Source organism: Macaca nemestrina, chromosome X, assembly GCF_043159975.1.
Source record: "Macaca nemestrina isolate mMacNem1 chromosome X, mMacNem.hap1, whole genome shotgun sequence".
In the NCBI taxonomy this organism is placed as follows: Eukaryota; Metazoa; Chordata; class Mammalia; order Primates; family Cercopithecidae; genus Macaca; species Macaca nemestrina.
In genome coordinates, this window is record NC_092145.1 from 146,984,718 (window position 1) to 147,011,674 (window position 26,957).

A 26,957-nucleotide genomic window follows, 5' to 3' on the forward strand; every position below is an offset into this window, starting at 1 on the left:
AGATAGAGACCTGAGTCCTCAGGGAGTGCCAGCTGTCACCATGTGTGTAATTAAGCAGTGGTTCGAGCCCAAGACCAGTAGCCCTTTCTGTATAGCACATGGGAGATAACTGGAACAGGATTTAATCCAGAACATTCTAGGCTCAGACGTTCTGAGTTTAAGATGAGGTGACAGACAATACTGCAGACGTCAATGGGAAGACAAGCATTTCATCCAAGATTCAGCAGACCATTGGGTTGTTGGCCGGGTTTTCTGGACTAGAACTGGATACTCGTACAGAAAGGGAGCCTGCGTTCACCTTCGCGAGTGCAGCTGGCAATAATTATAGTGCTCTGTTAGTGCTCTGTTGGTCTGAAAAGGAAACAGAAAGAAAAATATTATTGTGAGAAGCCAAATTTTCACTATAAATAGTATCTTTCCCAAATGAGCATTTTAAGAAGCGGGATATGGTGGGGGTGGGAGAAGATGTAGAAAATAAAGATCATTTTGGTGATTTACATAAACTTCAATTTAGAAATGGAGGACATTCTCAATGGATCATGCTGGTACTGAAGGGTTGCATTTCAAAAGCGTATTTTTTAAACTCCCCATTTCCTTTCTATGGTAAAGAATAAATAAAAATGCTGATATAGAATCTTTGCTGGAGATAGAGACACTGACTCTTTGCCACCTGAAATTGGCAGTGAACAGCAGAGCTGAAATGGAAATTGGCAGGTACCACTGGATGTACCCAGGCTCAAAGAACCACCAGTACCATCCCGTGCCAACCCTGGGGGACAGGGCTAGCCCCTTGAGCAGTCCAGGTAAATACAGCCTTGGGGTGAATTCTAATAGCAAGTCAACTGTTATCTTTAATATTATTTGTAATGGCTCTTGCAGCTTGGTGATATTTTATGTTTTGCTTGGTGCATTAATTTGTTCACACGGGCGTGGGTGGAATTCACCCTATAAACATTTTTTAATCATCTTTCTTTTTCTCTCTCCCTCTCCATTCCACCCCATCTTTCTCCACTTTCTTCTCCTTCTTCCCTTTCTTCCCTCTTCCCTCTTTCTTCACCTTCAATCACCTCTTCTTCTCAAAGGGAACAATGTATAGTGAGATATGCCTTTGGTTAACCATGAAATTTCCAATGCCTGAACCAATAATGGGGGAGGGGGGCCACCCACATCCCCCATGTGGCCAAGAACTGGGCCAGGGCCTTCAAGGAGCCTTGGCTCTGAGAGTACCGTGAGTGTCCCCAAATGTCTTCCCAGCCCTGCTGCTCTGCACCACCCTCTCACATCAGTCATTGCCTTTGAGAAAGAGAAATCAAAGCTGTGAAAGTAGGATTGGATAACCGTGTACCCGATTCCCATCAGGTAGGTTCAGTGGGTACAGTTTCCATTTTCCTTGCTCGTGAGGAACATTGGCCATTCAGAACTGCTAGGTGCTGGATCTGGGTGAGGTGTGCAACAGCTGGTTTGGGGATCTAGAAGGGGCAAAAGGCAAAGCAGTATGAATATCCAACCTCCCACGTTCCCAAAGCCAACACAAGTCATAATACCCAGCTCAGTTAGCTAAAAACTCACTGATTTTGCCAGTGTACAACCGTAGTTCAAACTACGTAAAATGCAAACATAAAGGGCAGGTGGTAGGTCGGATAAACACAGTAACAGGTTTAAAGTATTTCTGTGATTTTGCATCAATCCATAACATTTCTTCCAAATGCTTGCTAACTTCTTCAGGAGTAAACGTAGCATGTACAGCTCCAGAAAGGGCAATCCCAAGGTACAATGTAAGTTGCTCATTGAATTACAAAGTCATAAAATCCATGATTAATAAAAGTTTTTCCTTTAAAATCTAAATTGTGGTGTCAGGTTAATTAAAACGAAATCTGACTTTGGATTTAGTTCTGTCTTGGGTTACGCATTCCTTCATCTGTCCTATGGCTATCAGGTGCTGGTTCTGTGTGTGCCTGTACAGCGCTGGCTAAATAGGGTGAGCACGAGGTGACATCAGCCATCCATTCTCATAGATCCTATAAAGAATATGGAGAGTTCTGGAATCTTGATTTTAAAAAACGTCATTAGACATGATATATCCATACAATAGCTACTATTCAGCAATAAAAAGAAATGAAATATTGGTGCATGTTACAACATGGACGAACCTCAAAAATATCATGCTAAGTGAAAGAAGCCAGACACAAGAGACCAAATGTTCTACCACTCTGTTTATGTTAAATGTACAGAACTGGTGAGATAAGAAGTAGATTAGTGGTCGCCAGAGGCTCAGAGAAGGGAGGATTGGGGAGCAACTACAGATGGGCACAAGGGATCATTTTTGGTGTGATGAAAATGTTCTAAAATTAGATTGTGGTGATGGTCACACAACTCTGTGCATTTACTCAAAATCATTGAATTGTACACTTAAAACAGGTGAATTTTATAGAATATAAATTGTATCTCAATAAAGCTGCTTTTTAAAAAAGCAGCAAAAAAAGCCATGAGATGTGCATAATTCAAGGGTGGAGAGTGGGGAAAGGACAAGAAGCCCTCAAGTTATCAGAAACTACTGCTTGAGGGAAGAGTCCCTCTTCATCTTGAGAGTCTTTAAGAGTCTTCATTTTAAGAGTGTTGAATGACATCAGGCCAACTGGAAACCCAGAAAAATACTTACTCTTTCCTGTATTTTAGTTCATTAAACTGGTAAAGAATAACCACAGTATCTTGTTGGGGGGAGTAAAAAAACCTCTATCAATTGCTTCTGAAGAGTTTTCTCCACTTGTTGAGCAGTTCCCTGTAAAAGCATTGCAATAAGATTTGTGTGCTTTTTGATCCTACAGTGAAACACCAGAATCTGGGTGTTCGTAGCAGCAGTGGCAGCTGAGAAGAAACATACGAGGCTCCATTTTCTTTTTTTCTGAAACTGATTTCTTTCAGAATTCCAAAGAATTGGGGTTTCCAAAAGATAACACAGTGCGTACATCATGTACTGCATGATGCCGCTGCTCAGTGTCTCTGCAAATCTAACTCATTAATCTTTCTGGAGAGCCCAACACTATAAACAACTCCTTGTCCATTCAGGTGAGATTTTGGCACCAAGGAAGATGAGATCAGAACAGGTTTTGCTGCCAGATGAGTTAGGGGAGAAAAACAAAAACATTACTTTTCAAGTTTTTTGGAATTCCAGAATGATACGATGAAAGATTGTGAAAGTCTAATAGTATCAGGTTGCTGGTGATACTACTGCAAGTGAGAATTCCATGAACTAGCAGGTTCTTGCCCGAGGGGGAGAAACAAAATCACTGAATTTGATTTAAAGAATTATCTTCCCAGATCCTGAAACAATCTCCACCTACACATAGTTTTAACCTTTTGTGTGCATTGATGGAAATAATTGGAAAAAAGATGTCTCCACGGGGACTGCTTGTGTCTGGAGCTGTCTGCAGAGACCTTATGTGTGATATTGTAAGGCCTACAGTGCAGGCCACAGAGTGAAGGGACCCACTCCAGCCATGCCATTGCCTTCCCAGACACTTACAGATTTTGTTGGCTCCTAAATCAATGCCGTTGCCATTCTATACTTAGATCTCCAACCCCAACCAGATGGTATGAGGCAAAAAATAGGGAATTCCATATGGCTTTTTTTTTTTTTAAATTTTTTGCAGAGTTGTCAGCCTTTTTCCATGGGGAAAAAGAGGTTTTGATAAAGGCTGACCAGGAAATTTTTGCCAAAGGAAAATGCCTCTCCCACTCATGCAGTTACTGTAGCGGAGACTGCCCTTATCCAGGAACTTCCTTATTCCCTGTTGGAAAGGTCATGGTGGTTCCGGGATGGTTCCAGGATCCTTTTCATGGTTTTCTTTTTCTTGCTACTACTTCCCAGTAGAATTCCATCTTTAGGAGTTGGATAGTTATTCTTTCGTTGTCTCTTTTTCCTTTTCAATTTTTAGCTGCTTTGGACATGTAGTGTCTACATCTTTTCTGCCTTCAGGAGATGAAAGGATGTATGGCCACATGGGCTATCCCTCGTGATGCTGCCCTAGGGGCCTGGCCTGAGGTGGTGGTCTGAGATGCAGGCAAGCGATGAAGCAGGGAGTAGTTCATGCTGAGTCTCCAGTCAATGGAATATTGTGCTTAACATGGAGGGAGTACTTCCAGGCTGTTGTAGATTGTGTTATACAGGCTCCAGAGGATAGCCTAAGAAACTCTAGATCCTCTATTCCAAGTGCAGGCTGTGGACCAGCAGAATCGACACTTCCGGGAGCTTGTTAGAAATGCAGAGTCCCAGGCCCCAACCAGCCCCACTGAATCAGAATCTGCATTTTCATAAGACTTCCAGGTGGTTCCTGTGCATGTTAAAGCTTGAGAAGCACTAATTCAGAGCAAGGTCCAAGAGCAAGAAGGGAGAAGACAGGAAGGAATTGATTATGTGAATTTACCCTCAAGAGATCTAGAAATCTTCATCTTTGGAAAAGATAAAGAATTGCTAAAGGTATTCATCCTTTGTTCTTTCCCTTTCTATTTAGGGAGAGGCATGTCTAAGCAATGCCAAGGCAGTCATTAATTTGCTGAGTCCTGGCTGGTTTGAAAAACAGTGAGCTTGCTTCTCTTACCTGCTTGTCTCATGAGGGAGCTTGGGGAAGGGGCAGTGAAGGTGAGAAAGGTTTGTTTCTTTGTGGCAAAGTGAGGGCCAGAGGAGAAAGCAGTTGATGGAAGCTTGGGAGAAATTCTCAAATGTCTCTTATCTCCCTCTTTAATATAATCCAATGACATGCAAGATGCCGTGACTAAATATAGGCTGCCATTCTTGGTGGACTAAAAGTGGTTCTTTATATACAGTTAAATCTGTAATTCAGAATTCAGTCTCACAAGGAAGGAGTAGAATAACCACCCACTTCACATATCACCAGTTTCCTCCCTCTCAAATCCAAATTGCTCTGATGTTTCAGTTAAGATGGCCACAGGTAATTCCAGAAGTCAGGATAAAGAGCACACCCTCTACATAGGGACTGTCACAGAGGATGCTGGGAGAGGAGGGCCCTGGGGAGTGTTGGTATTTAGCAAGAAGCCCAAGTGTTGTGATTTGCACCACAGAGAACGGATTCCTGAGTCACCACGGGGTTTGGCGGGTGGAGGGCAGGGTAGCAGACTGACAGGGAGGGTCCAGCACTGCTGTTCACTCATGTTGCACTGTGTCTGCCCAGATGCAACCACAGGCTGACTCCTGGGAACTGCAGACTTTATCCCTTGGCCCCCTTCTAGGCTGAGCCTGGGACTTCTCTCTCACCGATCTGCTTTGTAGGGGAACACCTCTAGCTATAAGTCCTGGGAAATGCTACTGGATTTTTGTCGTTGTTCTTTAGTGTCACTCTTTCCTAACCTAAGGTGTAAGGCCACTAAGTTTGAGGTCTTCTCCCAAACCACTTGAAATGTATTTTAAGAGGGAACAAAAACCCTTAATCCTTCTGCGTGTACCATTGTACCTCTGGCCATAGTTGGGTGTCTACCATAACTGACAGTCTGGTCGTGCCATGTGGGTTCTGCTGGTGGTGTCATTCTATCCCCAGAGGCTGGTTGCAGAAGCTTTCTTAGCTTATCCAGCCTAAGCCAGTGGACGCTCTCAGTCTGTCTGATGCCTTTCAGTTACTCAAAATGTTTCTGGTTACATGGAGGTAAATGGTGAACACAGTGGAAGCGCATTGTAGCTCAGGCTCATGCTGTAAGGTCCCTGAGATTTTTAGAGTACTTTGCCTTTTTTTGAGATGTATCAGTTCTTTCATTTTCAAAGCACCTGCAGTTTTCACCAGAAAAGTGCCATATACAGCAGTTAATGATTTTATACTTTATTTACTGACTGCTATGGCAGTCATGATTATATGTGTGTGTGTGTGTGTGTGTGTGTGTGTATATCACGACTATATATACACATATAAATAATTTATATATAACTATAAACAAATATATATCGATATAAATAATTTCTTGATTGTTTATGAATGTTCCATTGTTTATGTGCTATATTGTTAGTCTGTGATTAGCACCTGATTATGTAACAATGGCTTACTGTGTCTGTGACATATCAGCTCCCTTTGTCTTTTGGTCTTATGTTTGCTTCTCATCTTAGAGTAGGCAGACAGAGAAAGCAGATCAATGAGTATTGAGTGTTGATCTGAGGCTTTCTGTCAGACATGTCTGATTTTGGGGACACTGACTTGGATTATTCAAGACTGAGTACTTCTCGGTCTTTGAGAAGTAGTGCCATCTGTTATTTGCTGCCTTTGAAATTACATGTTTTCATATAAATCTAACTAGAGTCCATTAAAATTAATTTTGCTTTGAAATCTTTTGCCACCCTTAGAGGTAACTGGAATTACTCTGAAGTAGCTGGGGAGTAGCTGAAGTCAGCCACTTGGGTCTTCCCACCTCCCCAGGCTGTGTCCTTTTGGGTGCCGAAGTTCACTCCCAAATAAGCCACATCCCCACCCCCTGAATGCGTCCACGTCTATGAAAAGCTTATATGAATTGGCTTTTGTACTAAACGGAATGCTCTGGGTGTCAGAGTCATTTAGGTGGGACAAATCTTTCTCTGAAGATCATCATGCTTGTAGTTTCTGGAGACTTCCATGAACAATGCTTTCACCACCAAGGACTATCTAGGGATGAAATGTCAGGCTGGTAGGAGAGGTAATGGGATCGAAACAAGCCTTCCTGTGTCTTGAGAAAACCTTGTTTACATTCATGTGCTGTTTCCCAGTGGCAATAAATCGAGATTCCTGTGAGGATTTGACAGACCAGGCTGGTGATGCCACCCACTGTTTTTGTAAAGAAACTGTTATTGGAATCAGCGAGGCCCATTTGATTGTCTGTGGCTGCTTTCGTACTCCACTAGCAGAGTTGAGAAGCTGCAACTGTACACCCTGCAAAGGCAAAAATATTTGCCATCTGGTCCTTTACAGAAAACAATTGCCAATCCTTGACTTAGAATTTGCAAAGTGTGCCAAAATGCAATACTCTATCTACTGATGTTAGGCAACACCTAAAAACTTTGCTCGGCACTCAGTTTCCTAAAATCTTCTGCATCAAACATCCCTCATCCTCTGCCCTCCAGACCCCAGAATCCTTGCTCTCTGTGGGGAATAGGGACTCCCTGCTCACAGGCTGTCAACTAAGGCTCAGCCCTTTTTCAGAGAATTTCTTGGCACTTTCTAGAAGCTCAGCCACTCTGGCCTCTTTCAGGTCCTTTTCTGAGTTTTCCCATAATAAACCAAGTCCCGTTAAGTGGATATTGTGAGCTACTTTCATCTAGTGTTCTATTCAGTGCACTTTAGCAAGTTTTATTTTCTGTGTATAGAAAAGACATTTGTGGTTTATTAAATGTAGTGTTGGGGATCGTTTCTTTAATTTTTTTTTTCAAAGTATGAGGTTCCAGTGCCCTGAATCAGAATCCCTAAGAATGCTGGTTAAAAATTTAGATTTCATATGGGCATGGTGGCACACATCTGTAGTCCCAGCTACTTGGGAGGCTAAGGCAGGAGGATCACTTGAGCCCAGAAGTTCGAGTTCAGCCTGGGCAATATAGCAAGACCCAATCTCTTAAAAAGAAAAATCAGATTCCCAGCTACCCTATCTGCAATGGGTCCCAGAAATTTGGCCCATTTTAAGAAGCTCCCCCCATAGAAGGCCATAAACCCTCATTATAACATCTTTGGTAAAGTATCATTTCAGTTCAACCTGTGTATATCTGTGTTCAACCTGTATGTGTATTTACAGTTAAGTGCTCAAAATCAAATTTCCACATCTGTAACAGACAGTACTATTGAATTTGAAGTAAATTCCTCTTGAAGTAATGTTTTGCTATTGCCACTATATCTTTGTGTATAAGAGCCAATGCAAAAACATTCTATTGTAAAGCTGTAGGGAAACATCAGAGCTCAGGCTGTGTGTTAGTTATCAACTGTTGCATAACAAATTCCTCCGAAACATAGTGGCTAGAAACAAAAACATATATTATCTCGGCTTCCATAGGTCAAGAGTCTGTGCTGAGCTTAGCTGTCTCAGAAACTCTAATGAGATTGCAGTCTCATCTGAAGGCCTAACTGGGGAAGGATCCACTTCCAAGCTCATTCACATGGCTATTGGCAGGACTTGGTTACTTGAGGCCTCTTGGACTGAGGGCCTCAGTTCCTCACAAGCTGTTGGCCTAAAACCTCCCTTGATTTTTGCCATGTGTGGGCTCTCCATAGCTACTTCATGACCTAGCAGATGACTTCATCAGAGAGAGAGAGCAAGTGAGCAGGTAAGAGAATGTGCCAGCCAGAGAGACAATGCTAACAGGACAGAAGTCAGTCTTTTGAAACCTAATCAGGGAAGTGATATCCCATCACTTTTGCCATATTCTAGTCCTAAGAAGTGAGCCACTAGGTCCAGCCCACATTCAGGGGAGGGAATTACACAAGGCCATGAATGTAGATTTGTGGGGATCATTGAGGGTGTCTTAGCTGCCTGCCACAGGCTGTATAAACATTTCACAGTTCATATGCATCCTCCATCTCCTTAATGATCATAACCTATTCACTTTCCCAAAGCCTCACCTCTCAGAGAATGTATCACTGGGTTAAATGAGTACCTGGCAGGTGTTTGATGGCCTTTCTGAGGCACTAGACTCTAAGCTGTCTGTGAGCAGAGGTCTTCATGCCTTGCTCCCTGCTTTGGCCTGGCTTGGGACCTGGGACCAAGAAAGCACTCGTTCATAGTGTTGAATGATGATCACCTTATGTTTAGCACTCACGATGTGTGACTCTGTATGAAATTGTCTAATTTTAGTGTCCATTGTGTACATGGCTCATTTCCTGGGCCAGGCTGGTCAAGACCTTGCACTCTGAGAGTTGCATAGGAGCTCAGTGTGTATTTGTTAAGTAAGTTAAGATTAGATTGGCTACTCGTGGTCAGAAGTTTGAGACCAGTCTGGCCAACATGGTGAAACCCCATCTCTACTAAAAAAATAAATAAATAAAATAAAATACAAAAATTAGCCGGGAATATTGGTGGGTGCCTGTAGTCCAAGCTACTTGGGAGGCTGAGACAGGAGAATCACTTGAACCCAGGAGGTGGAGGTTGCAGTGAGCAGAGATTGCGCCACTGCACTCCAGCCTGGACAACAGAGCATGACTCTGTCTCAAAAAATAATAATAATAAAAAAATAAAAATAAAAAAAGACTAGGTTGGCTAATTGAGGTTTCTAGAATCATCTGCATGTAAATAGGGTTAACTTTTTGGGATGGTTTTCTTGAATAAGAAGTTATCAGCCTGAGCTTCACAGTAGAACCCTGGAAGGGAGGGGAGGTCTTTTAAAATCCCGAAGCCACATCCAGACCAAGTCATTCAGAATCTTGAGGGTGGGGCCCAGGCATCAGTGTTCTTGAAAGCTCCCCCACCAGGTGATCCCCTGTGCAGCGAAGGTTGAGAACCACTGTGGTAGACCAGTGTTGCCCAATCCAGGGGAGTTTCTGCCTTTCAGGAGATGCCTTTCAGGTATCTAGTGGTAGAGGTTAGGGATGCTGCTAAGCATCCTACAGTGCACAAGACTGCCCCTCCCCCAACAAAGGATGGCCCATGCCAATAGTACGAAGAGTTGAGAACCCCTGGGCTAGGTCCTATGCTTTGAGTCAGGAAATTGGTTCCAAGTGAAGCAGTAGAAGTCCATGGGGTTGCTTTGTCCCGGATGTTAAGCTTATTGCAGGCATGGATAGCTTGATAAGTCTGGAATATTATATACAATCTGTGTATTGGTGTTTCCTGAAGAGAAATTCATTCTTTTAAAAGGCACACAGTGCATAAACCAATATATTTAAACCTACATATATTTATTTATGCAACATATGCCATACACGTGTGTGTTTGCATATAGCATGTGCTATAAACACCCTATGCATATAGAGATGTATGCAGGGCATACGAGTGTGTTATAGTGGTTAGAGGAACAGGTATGTCTTCCTCAGGCGCCCTTTATCTTCCTTTCCCCTCACTGTAGCCTCCTACCCTCTGCTTGTCTAGTAAAGGCCCTAAGGCCTCCCTGACCCTTGCTGTCCTCACCCTCTGCCCAGAGGATGCCTCTGCTCTGCCTGGAGGGTTCCCATCACCCAGGTTAGTGTGGCTCTTGCCTTTCACCACCAGTCCTTAGTTTCCCAAAGGGGTTCACAACCTTTTTAAACTAGTGTGTTTTGTAGAAATTGAACTTCACAAACAGGTCTTTTGAAAACACTTTCTTGTGGTATAGTTGACATGCATATGGTGCATCTCTTTAAAGTGTCTGACAAGCCTTGACATACGTGTGTGCTCGTGAAAGCAGCACCACAAGCAGGATGGCGATGTGGCCGCTATTCCCCACTCTTTCCACCCTTCCTATGCTCCCACTCTCCCCAAGCAACTACTGATCTGCTCTCCTTCTCTGTGGATGAGTTTGCATTTTCTAGAATGGCCCTCGTGAAGATTTGTTCACATAAATTCTCTTACCCTTTCTCACCCGAATAGAAAATGTTGCATGACGTTGATTGCTTAATAGCTCCACAGCTTTGTCCAATTTTTATCCTTCCTGCTTTTACTGAAGACGTCCTGCCCCCATGAATAAACCTCAGAAGACCCATTCTGCCACCGCCTACCACTGAAGAGTTTAGCTTGCACCGACTCCAATCCAGCCCACACACAAGTGCTAGATTCATCTCTTAAAAGCACATCCCGAATCACATCTCTCGCCTGCTCACAAGCTTCCCTCTCTTCCCTTTGCTGCAAAGTGAAGCACAGAGGCTTGAGGCTGGCTTGGACATCTTCCTTGGGCCAGGCAGTGGGGGTCCTACCTTCCTGACTTCTCCCCACCATTACCCTGGTGTCCTTGATAAACTTGGCTATACCCTGAACTCTCCCCACATCTCCCACACCACATTGGCCCTGCTCTCCTTCCCTTGTGCTTTTCATGGAATTCTTCTGTTCTTCAAGGCCTCTTCACCTCCTGCCATCCATAAACCTTTCCCTTAGCAATCCACACTAACCAAGGAGATCTGTCCCTACCTTACTCCCCCATGTCCCTATGTCCCTATATCAGCACTCTCTTTATTCCACTTTAGTGATACCTTATGTGTCTGTGTGTCTTACCACCCCCTCACCCCATCCACAAGGATCAAAGCCAGGAGGGCACACTTGCAGCCACCACCACAGTGGCTTACACATGGCAGGGATTGGGCAGACACTCATGGAATGGAATAGAATCCAGGAAAGTAGAGACACTGTCGCCCAGATGGTCAAGGAAACTGACTGCTGCTAAAGCTCAAAACTGCAGATATTAAATTCTTCTCAAATGTCTGGAGTAGCCTCCAGATCGCTGTGCTCTTAAAATCGGTGTCATCTGGACTTAGAACTGGCTTCCCCCACTCTCCATTGATCTCCATGGTTCCTTGCTGTCCCACTTCACCAGGCTAAAAGCCTTTGGGAAAACCAAAGCCAATTCCCACAAAAGGCAAAGGAAGAGACTAATAAGTATCTGGTTGTCGGATATTTTTATTCCCAGCCATGTAAGCGTATCATTGCTTTTATTGACTTGCTTATCTTCTACTGCTGGTACCATATGGCAAATATTAGAGACTCATCTATTTTAAGGGCTCATCTATTTTAAGACTTTCATAGTGGTTTCACAAAAATGAAAATCCCTTACTAAATAGATTTTAGGACAAGCTTCTAAAAGGACCTGCCAAAAAGTGATTTCCTTTCTATCATTAGAAATAGTTTCCACATTCTTATCATTATGTAGTTGAACTTTTATGTCTAGGACTGCATGAAAGACGAGAGAACTGAGAAGCAACCTATATTTGATTTCACACTTTGCTCTTAGACAGGAAGCCCCTGTCAATTGACTTCATATCTTTTTAATGCACTATATTAGTGGTTCACAGAACTTTTTGGGTGTTAGGTACCTTTACGTGCTTAGAAACACTTGAAGACCCCAAAAAGCCTTTGCTCTTCTGAGTTGTGCCTATAAATATTTTCTATATTAGAAGCTAGAACTGAGGGCTGGGCACAGTGGCTCATGCCTGTAATCCCAGCACTTTGGGAGGCTGAGGTGGGCAGATCACCTGAGGTCGGGAGTTTGAAACCAGCCTGGCCAACATGGCGAAACCCTATCTCTGCTGAAAATACAAAAATTGGCCAGGCCTGCCGGGTGCAGTGGCTGACACGTGTAATCTCAGCACTTTGAGAGGCTGAGGTGGGCGGATCACCTGAGGTCAGGAGTTCGAGACCAGCCTAACCAACATGGAGAAACCCCATCTCTACTCAAAATGCAAAATTAGCCTGCATGGTGGTGCGTGTCTGTAATCCCAGCTACTTGGGAGGCTGAGGCAGGAGAATTGCTTGAACCCGGGGGGCTGAGGTTGCAGTGAGCCGAGATGGCACCATTGCATTCCAGCCTGGGCAACATTTTGAGATGAGCGAAACTCCATCTCAAAATAAATAAATAAATAAATAAATAAATAAATAAGCAAGCAAGCAAGCCAGGCATGGTGGCATGTGCCTGTAATTCCAGGTACTTGGGAGGCTGAGGCGGGAGAATCACTTGAACCCGGAAGGCGGAGGTTGCAGTGAGCTGAGATTGTGCCACTGCACTCCAGCCTTGGAGTTTTTTAAGATGGAGCAAGATTCCATCTTTAAAAAAAAAAACAAAAACAAAAAACTGATACCTTTATTACTTAATAATAAACTTAGTCATTTAAAATAATAGCAAATCCATTATATGTCAACCTAAGTAATGTTTAGGAAAGATAACGATTTTCAAAAAGAATATTTTAGTGTGAGGAATAGGACTGTTTTATGTTTTTGCAAATCTGTTTAATATCTGGCTTAATATTAGACAGCTAGACTCTTACATCTGCCTCTGCATTCATTCAGAGGCATCTTGGGGTATCTTGGTTTGGTTGAAGTATATGAAGAAAACTCAATTTCTCACAGCTTGGAGAATGGAGGAGTGTTTTAATGACCTTTGCAGATAATTATGAAATTCTTCCTTGATACTACACCAAAATTCAGCAGGTAGTGGTTTCTTAAAGACTACTTGTAATGTGGAATCTGAAACCATATTGACGATCTTTTTGTACTCTGTTCCACTAAAATTCATTGCTTGATCTTGCACTTTGATTGGCTCTTATATTCAAGAATTATTTTCCCTTGGCTATTTGGAAAATATTGGTTCTCTGAGTTGTACAGATCTTCCAGACGTTGACACATTTCATTAAACCATATCAAAAAAATTTCATTTGTTAATATCACCACCGATTTCATCAAGAAGTCTGGTTAAGTATTGGGAAGCTGTCAGTCTCACTGTGGCAGGTACAAGTTTGCCAAAATTGATTGGCAACAGATACTATCAGTTGTTTTCTTTGAAGTGACAAGTGGTTCATTTTTGAGAAAGTTTCTGCCACATACGTAAGTCTAAAAAACTATAGCTTGTCAGGCATTCTTTCAAGAAAGGGGGTGTTTGCCCCAGAAAGGTGCAAGTTTGGCTCATAACTCAATTACATAAGAATGTTTCCTCCAGCCCACCATCACATGGTGGTTTGCAGCAGAAGGGCTTTCTGCATCCTCTCACTCATTTCATTACACAAACTGTTCAAAAGACACATACTCGGGGGTTGAGATTTATCAAATTAATAATTCTTATTGCATCGAGGACATTTGGAAGTGAAACTGGCTTTTTACTTTAATTTTTTTGCTTGCAAGCGCGTGGTGGTGAGGAATGTGTTCCTGCTAAGTACACTATGGGGCCACTGCCTGATTCGCGCTCAGGCATCAGCAGTTTTACTGTGCAAATGTCAAGCAGTGAAAAAAGTAAATAACATCTTGGTGCTATTATAAAAAGAGTTTTGGCTTCACAGTCCTCCTGCAAGGATCTTGAGGTCTTCCGGGGCTGCACACAGTCTTTGAGAGCCCACTCCTGGCTCAGAGTGAGACTGGTGGGCAGGCAGGTTAGAATCACTTGGGAGCTCAATGTCCTTTCCAGACCTGCCTGAACAGAATCTGTGTTTTAATGAGGTCCCCAGGAGATTTATATGCAGGTTAAAGTTTTCCTGTAGTCCCAGCTATTTGGGAGGCTGAGGTGGGAGGATGGCTTGAGCCCAGGAGGCAGAAGTTACAGAGAGCTGAGATTGCACTGCTGCACTCCAGCCTGGGTAATAGAGTGAGACTGCATCTGGGAAAGAAAAAAAAAAAAAAAAAAAAAGAGAGACAACCACTGCTGTTAAACAGAGGTCTGCAAAACTTTCCTTTAAAGGGCCACATAGTAAATACCTGTGGCAATGCCTCAACCCTGCCTTTGTAGCTTGAAAGTAGCCGTAGACCATATATAAATGAATGAGCGTGGCTGTGTACCAGTACAACTTTATAGACACAGAAATTTGAATTTTATGTGCCCTTCATGTGTCACAAAATAAGTTTTTAAATATATTCTAAGCAGTTAAAAATGTAACCACTTAGAATCATGTCAAATTCATTCTGAGTTTGCAGGCCATGAGGAGAGCCAGATTTAGCTGGTGGGCCACAGTTGGCTGACCTGTGCTATATAACACTTGAGTGCTCATTGAAATTACCAGGGGAGCTTCAAAAAAGCAAGCCCTAACCCTGTAATTCCTGAGTCCCATCCCCGATAAATTCTGATATAATTGGTCTGGGATGAAGCTGGTGCATCAGGATTTTCAGATGCTCCCCAGATTATTCCGATGTGCAGGAAAAATGGAGAACCTCTGCTCTATGATGTATTCCAAGAAAGTTAATTTTCTTTTAAGCATTTCTTTTTAAGATTTTAGAATTTGGCAGTGTCACCAAATGTCTGAGACCAGAATTATATATTGTAACCTGAGAGCAGGGTTTCTCACTCTTGGCACTGTGAACCCAAAACTATCTGAGATAGGTCTCAATCAATTTAGAAAGTTAATTTTAGCAAGGTTAGGAACAGGCCTTTGAAACAGCCTCAGGAGATCCTAATAACATGTACCTAAGGTGGATGAGGCGCAGCTTACTTTTATACCTTTTAGGGAGACATGAGACATCCGTCAATACCTGTGAGATGTACATTGGTTCAATCTGGAAAGGCAGGACAACTCAAAGGGGATCAGAGGGTGGCTTGCAGGTTATAGGAAGATTTAAAAATTATGTAAAGACCTGGAATCCATAGAAAGGAATGTCTGAGTTATGATAAGTGGTTATGGAGACCAAAGTTTTATCCTGTAGATGAAGCCTCCAGGTAGCAGGTTTCAGAGAGAATAGATTGTAAATGTCTCTTACCAGATTTAAGGTCTGTTGATGTTAATGCTGGTTAGCTTTTCCTGAATTCCAGAAGGGTGGAGGGTATAATGAGGTATGTTTGAATCTCCCCTCCATTCATGGCCCGAACCAGTTTTTTCAGGTTCACTTTGGAATCCCCTTGGCAGAGAGCAGAAATCTATTCAGATGGTTGGGTGGGGAGGGGGGTGGTGCTTAGATTTTTTTTTTTTTTTTTTTGAAACGGAGTCTCACTGTGTCGCCAGGTTGGAGTGCAGTGGCACAATCTCAGCTCACTGAAACCTCCAACTCCCTGGTTCAAGCGATTCTCCGGCCTCAGCCTCCCAAGTAGCTGGGATTACAGGCATGCGCCACCACACTCAGCTAATTTTTGTGTTTTTAGTAGAGATGGGGGTTTCACCATGTTGGCCGGGATGGTCTCGATCTCCTGACCTTGTGATCCGCCTGCCCTGCCCTCCCAAAGTGCTGGGATTACAGGTGTGAGCCACCCTGCCTGGCCCAGAGTTATTTTTGGTTTATAGCACTATTGGCATTTTGGGTGTGATCATTCTTTATTTCGGGGTGGGGGCTATCCTGTGTATTATAGGAGGTTTGGGAGCATCCCTGGCCTCTACCCACTAGATGCCAGTAGTGTCCCCTCACCCTCAGTTGTAACAACCAAAACTGTCTTCAGACACTGCTAAATGTCCCTGGGTGGCAAAATTGCCTGGATTAGGAACCAGTGGTCTAAACGATATACATGTTTTTTATGCTACCTCAGAGAATTTCAACATTGGAGCTATTGACATTTGGGGCTGGATAATTCTTTGTTATAAGAGCATATTCTGTGCACTGTGGGTTTTGAGCAGCATCCCTGGTCTCACTAGATGCCAGAAGCACCCTCTCCCCCAGCTTTGGCAACCAAAAATATCTCCAGATATTGCCAAATGTCCCCTGAGGGTCACAGTCACCCCCTGTTGAGAACTGCTTGGCCAGCTCAGAATCAGGGAAGCTTCTGTCCACTGACATTCACTGCTGCTTCTCAGGATTTTCACTCCCTCCATTTTCCCATTGCTTGTTGCTTGAAAGTTGTAAAGCTTGGTTCCTGCATCTTTTCTTTTTAATTTTGTGGCTCATTAAGAATCAGTAATATAGCAAGGAAGGCCCCATGTAGAGAGGTAAGGGTTTTGTGTGTGTGTGTGTATGTGTGGTGTGGGGGGGGGTGTTTGGGAGGGGGTGTGTGTGTGTGTATGTATGTGTGACATTCATTCCCTGGGGAAGAATCTGAGCCCTTGTTCCTGCCAGCCCTCCGTCTGAGCCAGCATTAAATCTGCAGCCAAGATCACAGACAACTTGGGCAAATCACTTGGCCATTATGAACTCACAGCCATGGCAACGGCCATCCACAAGCCTGAGGACAAAAAGTGTTTTATTCTGTTGTTCTGCACAAAAGGTTCTAGGGATGCTGGAGACAAAATAGCCTTTGAGAGTTAAAGGCATTGATGTGTATTTTTTTCCCTCCCTACTACATGGCTTATATTTAAACTGTCTTAGGCTAATGTACACTGTAATTTTTGTGTGAATCAAAACCTAAAATTCTTTTTATCCAGAGGCCAGCTAAATGAAGGCATAAGACATGAGCCCAACAGAGGCTTTTAGGGTTTGGTGAGAGGTATTGAGAATTACTATTAAAATGTGCTAGAAAGCCTGGCATTCTAGCCTGGCCAACATGGCAAGACTCCGTCTGTACTAAAAATACAAAAAATTAGCTGGGTGTAGTGGCGCGTGCCTGTAATCCCAGCTACTAGGGAGGCTGAGGCATAAGAATCACTTGAACCCAGGAGGTTAAGGCTGCAGTGAGTGGAGATCACACCACTCACTCCAGCCTGGGCAACAGAGTGAGACTCTTTCTCAGGAAAAAAAAAAAAAGCCTGGCATTGATTTTTATTTTATACATGAATATATCACAGTCATCAAAAAAAATGCTTTCCTTGCTTTTTCTCATTCACGTTACCCAATGTTGTCATTGCTGGTTTGAAGCTTGGGAAAATTCAGTCTGTGGATTTATAGGAGCATCCAAGAAAAGCACTGATTTTCCTTAGCTATCGTAAACTTTTAACAGCATGGTGTTCTGCTGGTACTTGGCACCACCCTTATATTTAAAAACATCAGCTTGCCTATGACTACTAAGGACAGCCTGAATCCCAGATCTACCTCCTTTGTGTGCACAGGCACTCCCAGCACTGCAGTGGGTAGGAGTGTGTGTGTTTAGAAATCTGCTTTCTCAGGTGACTCAATTCCTGTCTTCTCAGACCCTGCCTATGGCATGACACTAAAGCATGAAAAATTCCAAGGTTAATAGTTCTTGTTTGGCTCACAAAAATGCACTCTAGCTGCACTCTTTTCAAGACGGTCGAACAACTTGGAACATTTTGTTTTTCTTCACTGTAGTCCTTGGAACTTGCCATTTGATTCACAAGTGATTGGAGGGTTATGGCCAAACCCAGTGGGCCACGTCTTAGAGAAGAAACATCACACGCCATTGAATATGAAAGCAGGCACTTCAGACAGACTCAGGATGCCACACCTGAGACTGGGAAGATGCCACTGTTGACTAGAAATGGGCTTGTCAAAATTTCATGTGCACACAAATCACCCCAGAGGGCTTGTTAAAATGCAGATTCTGACTCATCTAGTCTGGGGCCATGCCCAACATTCTTCATTTCTCACAGGTTCCTCCCTGCTGAAGCTGATACTGCTGGTCCAATGAACACACTTTGCAAAGTACATGGAATTGACAAATGGTCCACTCGTATCTTTTCTTGACCTCTGATAGTTTTCCTTGTTGCCCAGTAGAAGCTGCCAGCATTCAAGTTCAACTCTTCTCAGCTACAGATCCACATATCCCTTCACATCATCCAGAGTGATCTTTCACAACCCCAATCTGTTTCCCATGTTTAAAAATGCTCCCTGGCAGACCAGGCATGGTGGCTCACACCTGTAATTGCAGCACTTTGGGAGGCCGAGGCGAGAGGATCACTTGAGCCCAAGAGTTAGAGAACAGCCTGGCTAACATAAGGAGACCCTGTCACTACAAAAAATTTAAAAAATAAAAAATAAGCTGGGTGCAGTGGCATGGGCCTGTGGTCCCAGCTACTTAAGAGGCCGAGGTGGGAGGATCGCTTAAGCCAGAGACTTCAGTGCTGCAGTGAGCAGTGATTGTGCCACTGCACTCCAACCTAGGCAACAGAGCAAGACTGTTTTAAAAAAAAACAAAACAAAAAAAACTCAGTGGCTTCCCATGATTTTGAAGATAAAGTCCAGAATTCTTAAGGTGGCCTGGAAAGCCCTAGGTGGTCTAGCTCCTATATTACCTATATCCTCTAGCTCCTAAATAAACACATCTAGCTTTTTCTTACTAACTTTTTGCAGCAGTTTTGGTTCCTCCAGGATGAGTGCGTGATATGTGACTAAATTGCCCAGTGTTCAAAAATATCATGCACACTGTGACCAGAGGTGGCTTCTATACTGACATAGAAGGTACAGTGGAGAGTGATCTGTTTATAGATGGTTGGATATCTAGCACACATGCAATCTTAACCCTGAAGATAACTGGTCAACTAAGCTAGAATAAGCTCTACATCTAGCTGTATTATGTCCCATAAACTTTTCCCATATTTTATGTCACTACCTTCTAGTCATGTTGGCTGGCACAGTCCATAAGAGTTTTATCTGTGCCAGTGGAGCAAAGATGGTGATTTCTGTTCTATAGGAGCTAGGGTTCCTACAGCCACAAATAAAATCATCTGCTGAAAACATAAGAGCATTGGCATCTGCTGAGAGAGCATGATTCATTGAAGTGATCCCCCAAATTCTCGAGTTTCTGGTTTTCTCTGCTGTTATAAAACTAGATCCACAGCATGAGCTGTACAGAGTCCTTGAGAGATTTAAATTGGAGGGAAACTTTAGCTTTGATCTAGTATTGAATTTGGGATTGAACAGCATCATTCTTCTAACCCCACTTGTCTTTTTGAGCCTGGGAGCAGCTGTGATATTTCTTTGGAATGCTCTAACCATTTGGATGAAAGACTGTTTGAAGTGGCAACTGTGGATTTGGAAGGACGAGTTCTATCATTAAAGGGCAAGTGTGCTACACCATAACACCTAACTCTAACTCCAAATGATGAAAAAGGGTGTGGGTTTAGTTTAAAAATATATATATTTTATATATATATATATATATATATATATATATATATATATATTTATATATATACACACATAAATTCAGAGAATTAATGAACAGTTTTATCTGGTTATATGTCATTGTCACCACATCAACTGTTTAAGTATTCTGGATACTAGGTCTTTCTGTAGAAGGACCCCTCCAGTATGAATTATTTGCCCTTCTGTCCTTCCCTGTCTGCCTTCCCTCCACTCCCTTTCCACTGGCTCTGCAGGGGTCTGTATCTTTACCCCCATCATGCTGGACTATAATAATTGTGTTACTTGTCTGCCTGCAGTATTGGATTTATCTTGAAGCCAAAAAGGTATCTTATTTCACATTTGTATACTTGGCACCCAGTAGGTCTTCACAAAGTACTGAATTAATGAAATCCAACAGAAAATCCAGTTAGAACCCAGCTCACATTATAGAAAATCAAATATGTGACAATTCAAATGTCTTCCAAAGCAGTGTTCTGTGATGATGAAATGTCCTATATCTGTGTTGTCCAATACAGTACCCACTAGTCCATGTGACTTTTGAGCATATGAAATGTGATTTGTGCAACAGAGGACCTGAATTTTTCATTTTATTTAATTTTAAATAACTGTAAATAGCTACATGTGTTAGTGGCTACCATTTTGGACCATACAGTCCCAAGGCGTTACATCTTTATCCTTTAAGGACCAGATACAATTTTGTTAGTCAGGAAAGTAGGCATTCATCTTTTTCTTAACATGATCATAGAAGCTGAGAATGTGGGGAGGCTGTGAATGATACAATACCCATGTCTGTTTTCTCTTTATAATGAGATACGTCAAGGCCAAGGATTCTAGTTTCTCTTAGCTTGGGAACCTAGAGAGAATTTGGACTTTGAGTTGCATTCCTCTCACCTCAGTCCCCAGAAAGTCATGTGACAAAATAAGATTGAGGTCTAACATCTCTGCTCACAAATCCCAAGTGTCTGAAGCTCTTTAAGATACTGACTTGCTAGTGAACTTGAACCATATTGTGCACTGGTTCCCTTTTTTTTTTTTTGAAAAGGAGCCTTGCTCTGTCGCCTAGGCTGGACTTCAGTGGCGCGATCTCAGCTCACTGCAACCTCTGCCTCCTGGGTTCAAGCGATTCCCTTGCCTCAGCCTCCCGAGTAGCTGGGACTACAGGTGCAGGCCACCATGCCCGGCTAATTCGGCTAATTTTTTGTATTTTTAGTAGAGACAGGGTTTCACCATGTTAGCCAGGATGGTTCCCATTTTATATAGTTTCCCCAATCCATTTCAGGGAAGTTGGTCTTCCTAAAAACAGCCGCTCATGTTTTGAAATGAAAGGAAGCACAGCTTTCTTATGAAGCCCTGATATTTTTTATTTTCTGAAGCTCTGATATTTTTTGTCTTCCAATAAACTAAAGAGAAAACTAGTAATGAGTTTTCATAGTCATTTTCCATAGGTTTAAGCGAATGCTGTTTTAAAAGGAATGCTCACTAAAATGAAAACATTCATCTATGGTGTTTTATGCTGGGTTGTCATTCCATAACCTAACTGTGAAGACCATTTGGGGGAATTTTTTTTTTTTTTTTTTTTTTGTCTGGCTTAATGTGCTTGCCCTGAAGTAATGAAGTGCCCTTGATTGCTGTTAAACACCATAATGCGTTTAAAGTTCAATTTCCCCGACAAGCCATTTACTTAAGGGTCTGGATAATATAAACAGGGACGGGAGGTTAGGAGAGGTACTGACATTATCCCGAGGCCAGTGCTGCCTTTACTGAAACATAAATGTCTCCAAACTGAAAATGTCACCTGGCTCTGCCCCTCGGGCAGGTCTTTATGGACATCTCAAGTAAAAGTTTATTTTAAAAATGAATACAAGTCTCATCTTTTCAAGATTAACAGTGAGTTACGGCTGTCTCTCCTTCATTCCACTTCATGGATGTTCATTTTGGTTTTGTTTTTTTCTTCTGTTCTTTTTTCTCCTTCAAGTACTTAAATATCACCCACCAGTTCTGGTTTCTGACTCTGAACGTGTGTGTCGGGGAAGGTGGAAGCCGGGGAGGAGGAGGACTGTAAATGAATTGCTTGAGCTGACTGGGCTGGAGGGAAGCATTTTTATTAAAAATTTGAGATAATTTCTGATGTCAACTTGAATGAAATTTGAGTGGCTCTTGGTGACCTTGTACTTCACTGAATTAGGGACCAAAATACTTGTGACCTTTCCAAAACAATCACCTTGCTATTTGTTTGAACCGGGCGACGGCATAATTGCTGTATCAGATTCTCCCAGTTGCCCAGGAGGTCCAGGGCTTGGGGAAATCCGTTGGTTGCTACAGCAGCAGACGTATTGAAACCCCAGAACGGTGAGGCTGGAGACGACCTGACTGTTGCTTTCCTTCACAGAGCTGCAGCTTCACTGCTGTCCTCTTTTGACTGTGTTGGTGGAATGAGTGCTTCTCATAGGCACTTGAGCAGGACTCCCCCCACCACTCAGTCAATCAGGGAAGCTCTAGAATTGTAACTACCTTATAACTCTTTGTCAATTGACTGCTCTGCCATTCGCTACCCTTCCAGATTCTGAGCAAATTAAGTTACATTCCCTCTTGGAGCCTCAGGGTCCTCACTGCAGAATGTGAGATCACGGTAACTACCACACTGGCCCTTGGGATGTCGAAGTATTAACCATAGAGCATGAGAGGGGAGATGGAATAATTAAAGCCTTTTCTGTGAATATGTGGTATTCTTGAAGACCAGAGGCGTTCTTGCCCATAATGGCTGTATTTTCTCTCCTTTGGGTCCAGGCTGCTTTGAATGCTGCATCAAGTGTCTGGGAGGAGTCCCCTACGCCTCCCTGGTGGCCACCATCCTCTGCTTCTCCGGGGTGGCCTTGTTCTGCGGCTGTGGGCATGTGGCTCTCGCAGGCACCGTGGCGATTCTTGAGCAACACTTCTCCACCAACGCCAGTGACCATGCCTTGCTGAGCGAGGTGTAAGTATCCGGTTCCCTTTAAAAATGTATCTAAGGCCTGGCCTGGTGGCTCATGCCTGTAATCCCAGCAATTTGGGAGGCTGAGGCAGGCAGATCACCTGAGGTCAGAAGTTCAAGACCAGCCTGGCCAACATGGTGAAATGCCACCTCTACTAAAAATACAAAAAAAAAAAAATTTAGCTGGGCATAGTGGTGTGTGCCTGTAATCCCAGCTACTTAGGAGGCTGAGGCAGGAGAATTACTTGAACCCAGGAGGTGGATGTTGTGGTGCACCAGGATGGCACCACTGCACTCCAGCCTGGGTGACAGAGTGATACTTTGTTTTTTAAAAAAAAGTATCTAAGATGCAACCACCTCATGATGTTTTTCAGAAAGACTACAGTGTGCTCTCCTGGCAGAAAATGAATGCTTTTACTTAAAGTTCACTTTATGCAGATAGAAAAAGGTTCATGAGAGAAGGAAAAAGAAAGGGCCTAGAATGTGGTAGATGTTTAGGCCCCAGGGTGGAATGTTACTTGGGAATGTTGGGAATGGCATGGTATGCACATAGGACACTTCACACATGGTAGCTGTGGACGTGGGGGGCTGTGACATGGTGATAGGTGATGCTGCCGATTGTCTCAACAGAGTTGTATTGTTCCCAAGTAACAGATGCCTCCAGCTTTCTCCCAGGAAGTGACCATCCCTGGAATGGCAGGAGCCCTGTTAAGGACTGACCCCAACTCTGAGCCTCCAGGAGCAGTATTTTAACGTTAACTCTTCTGGCAGAAGAGCAGATCCCAGGGCATCCTCCATTGCAGAAGAGAGGAAGGTCCAGGGGTTTGGCAGCAGATCTCTGCCTTTCTTTCTGGAAACATTCTCAATGGAGTCACAGTGACTCCCATGCATAGATTCTCATAACTGTGCAAGCTCAGCAGCAATCTACTTATTTCCTTCGCATGTCTTCCCCTTTCTCCATTTCCTTCATTGTTTCTTTTTCTTCCCTTGAATCTCAAAGTTCCAGTGTTTATGTGTCTTATGATTATAAGAAACTTCTTTACCAGACTGAAAAAGACACGAATGAATTTTTATGGAATGGTCATGGAGTCATGTTGGAGACTCTTCAGTCCTTAGGGAATTTTATTCTTTCTTATCTGTTCACAAATGACCTCCAAAGAAATGAACACAGGTTGGGGAGATTATAAGGAGGGCTCAAGCAGGACAAGGGACTCACTGAGTGCCAACTATGTGCAAAGAAGAAATGTTTACCAAGACTGAACCTGGGAAAGGTGTATTGATTTAATTAGGTAGTGATCTCAATCTGTGGCTCTCAAACCTCTGAGCAGCTTTAAAAAAAAATCCCCATACCTTACCCCAGACCAATTAGGACATAAGCTCTGGGGGCGGGATCCAGGTACCAGTATTTTCCAAGCTCCCCAGGTGATTCCAATGGGCAGCCGAAGGCTGAGGACATGTCATCCATCTTCGTTAGCTTTTGTGAGACAAACTGCATTGTGAATTAACTTTCTGTATCTTAAACCTACTCGACTTACTACTACTTGTGTGGTGGGAGTCACAATGCAAAAAACATCTCCCCAAATTACCCCCTAAAGAAGCCCTGAGTGCCTACTTAGGGGTTTTATCAGAGTGACATGAACCACTAGGCCTGGTTGGGAGGCATTTTGATAGGGCAGAAAGAACATGTTGTCATGGACCAGGGTTCAGATGCTGGCTTTGCCACTAACTGTGTATCCTCTGATGAGGAGCTTAACTCCTCAATACCTGTGTTTTACTTATGTGCGAAATGAGGATTCTAACCCTTGCCGCCCAGGACTCAGGTAAGGATTAAAAGATTACAACTGGATGCTGCCCTGAGCAGAGGAAACATCATTCCCACCTTGGAAGGAAGGCCCATGTTGCTGGGACATGGGCAGGGATGCCGCCCAGGCTGCTGCACAAGTACATCAAAGCCATCAGTGGGGCGAGTGATGCGCTCACAGGAACATCCCCGTCATGTCCTCTCTCCAGCGTCCAGAAACGTAGTCACTACCAGGCAGTGAATTTAATGGTTCAGGATCTCTTCTTCTCTTTGTAGGATACAACTGATGCAGTATGTCATCTATGGAATTGCGTCCTTTTTCTTCTTGTATGGGATCATTCTGTTGGCAGAAGGCTTTTACACCACAAGTGCAGTGAAAGAACTGCACGGTGAGTTTAAAACAACCGCCTGTGGCCGATGCATCAGTGGAATGGTGAGTGTGAACCTCTGATAACTGATTGTTTGATGTACAACCAGAGCCATGCCTTGATGTATTTCCTTGTATTTGGCAAAAGCTACCAGGTATCGAGCATGGATGGAGGGTCCATGACACAAATACTGGCCTTACCAATTTAGAGTTAGGACTATAAAAACTTGCAACATGTTACTGATAGCAAATTAAAATCTATGGCTGGTAGAAATAAATCAAATGTTCTCATCAGTGTAAAGGTGAAAAGGGTGCTGAAGATTTTTCAAATGCCAACTTCCCACTATAGAAGGAGATAACTTTCATGTGGTCTCAGTGCTTCCCTTTGGTTGTCTTTAAATATGGATCATGGCCATAAAGACATACATGGACTATGGAAAATCATCCTGATCCTTCTGTAAATACTTACCAGCACCTGCTGTACAGAGCGCCTATCTGGGCTTTGCTAGCCACTAGAGATGCAAAGATTCAAACACAGCCTTCTTTCTCAAGCAGCTTATAGTCTAAGACAGGGGTTAGCAACTATGGACTGTGGGCAAAATTTGGTGTACTACCTGTTTTTGTATAGCTCAGGACTAAGATTTCTTTTTTGAGATAGAGTATCACTTTGACTCCAAGGGCAGTGTCACGATCTCCACTAACTGCAACCTCTGCCTCCTGGGTTCAAGCGATTCTCCTGTCTCAGCCTCCCGAGCAGCTGGGATTACAGGCGCCCGCCACCACCACCTGGCTAATTTTTGTATTTTTAGTAGAGAAAGGGTTTCGCCATGTTGGTCAGGCTGGTCTTGAACTCTTGACCTCAGGTGATCCACCCGCCTCAGCCTCCAAAGTGTTGGGATTATAGGCGTGAGCCATCATGCTCAGTCAAGAATTTTTTTTTTTTTTTTTTTTTTGAGACAGGGTCTTGCTCTGTCACCTGGGCTGGAGTGCAGTGGTGTGATCATGACTCACTGCAACCTCTCACTGCAACCTCTGCCTCCCGGGCTGAAGCAATCCTCCAGTCTCAGCCTCCCGAGTAGCTGGGACTATAGGTGCAGTCCATCACACTCGGCTAATTTTGTATCTTTTGTAGAGACAGGGTTTCACCATGTTGCCTAGGCTGGTCTCGAACTCCTGGCTCAAGCTTGGCTTCCCAAAATGTTGAGATTATAGGTGTGAGCCACTGTGCCTGGCCAAGAATGCTTTTTATATCTTTCAGTGGTTAGAAAAAATGAGTATTTCATGATACATGAAAATTATAAGAAAGTCTAGTTTTAATGATCCTAAACAACGTTTGATTGGCACATAGCCATGCCTATTCATTTGCACATTAGCTATGGCTGCCTTCATGCTACAAAGCATGAAGCAGATTGGACCAGTTGCCACAGAGACCACATGTGACCTGCAAAGCCTAAACAATTTTCTATCTGGCTCTTTACAGTAAGATAGCATTTGCTGACCTCTGGTCTAGAGGATGACAGATCTTAATGGGTCATTAAAAAACAGGGTTAAAAAGTGCTTCATCACAAAAGAAAATGGTCCTTTTCCAAGAGGAAAAGGCTTTCCATTGAGAGCCTAGGAGGGGAGGAGGGGAGAAGTATTTATGGAGTTTGATTTTTGGCACATGGAATTTTAGTTTCTAAATGGAATTGGCAGCCTGGTGCCGTGGCTCACGCCTGTAATCCCATCTCTTTGGGAGGCCTAGGCGGGTGGATCACCTGAGTTCAGGAGTTTGAAACCAGCCTGGTCAACATGGCGAAACCCCATCTCTACTAAAAATACAGAAATTAGCCAGGCATGGTGGCGCATGCCTGTAGTCCCAGGAATGTGGGAGGCTGAGGCAGGAGAATCACTTGAATCTGGAGATGGAGGCTATGAATGAATGTAACAGTTTTTCCAAGGACAGCAGGGCTGCAAGAAGGGGACTGCAATGTGGGAAACTCTCCTTTGGAGTCCACAGGCCTGGCCACATCACAGGGGCCTGTTCCTCAGCTCCTCCCCAGTTCCTCCCCAGCCCCTCCCCAGCCCGGACTGTCCTTTTTGCTCTCTCACATCAGCCGTGGGCCCAACTCCACAGTCTGCATTCCACACCACACCTGCCCCTTCCAGGAGAAGCAGCACCCCCAGGAAGTAGTTGAGCAGAACATCATCAGCTGCATGGATCCAGATGCCAATCTTTAGGTTTGTCCGGAATGACCATTTGTGGGACTTCAGAATGGTCCAGCCGGGCTTAAGCTCACATGCCCACCTACCCCTCTCAAGGACAGATA

General features: G+C 43.5%; 1 protein-coding gene across 7 annotated transcripts in view; it reads left to right on the forward strand.

Annotated features, from left to right (window-relative positions):
- Positions 1–26,957, forward strand: part of LOC105478145 (glycoprotein M6B) — a 169,731-nt gene that overhangs the window by 130,947 nt on the left and 11,827 nt on the right. For 4 of the 7 annotated variants that reach the window (XM_011735160.2, XM_011735162.2, XM_011735159.2 and 1 more), the window contains exons 2-3: positions 22,297–22,483; positions 24,558–24,714. In XM_011735160.2, coding sequence (XP_011733462.1) covers positions 22,297–22,483; positions 24,558–24,714 — 344 coding nt within the window. Of the gene's footprint in view, positions 1–683; positions 804–22,296; positions 22,484–24,557; positions 24,715–26,957 lie in introns of all 7 variants that reach the window. The other 3 variants (XM_024791671.2, XM_011735156.2, XM_011735158.2) reach the window with 1 other exon arrangement.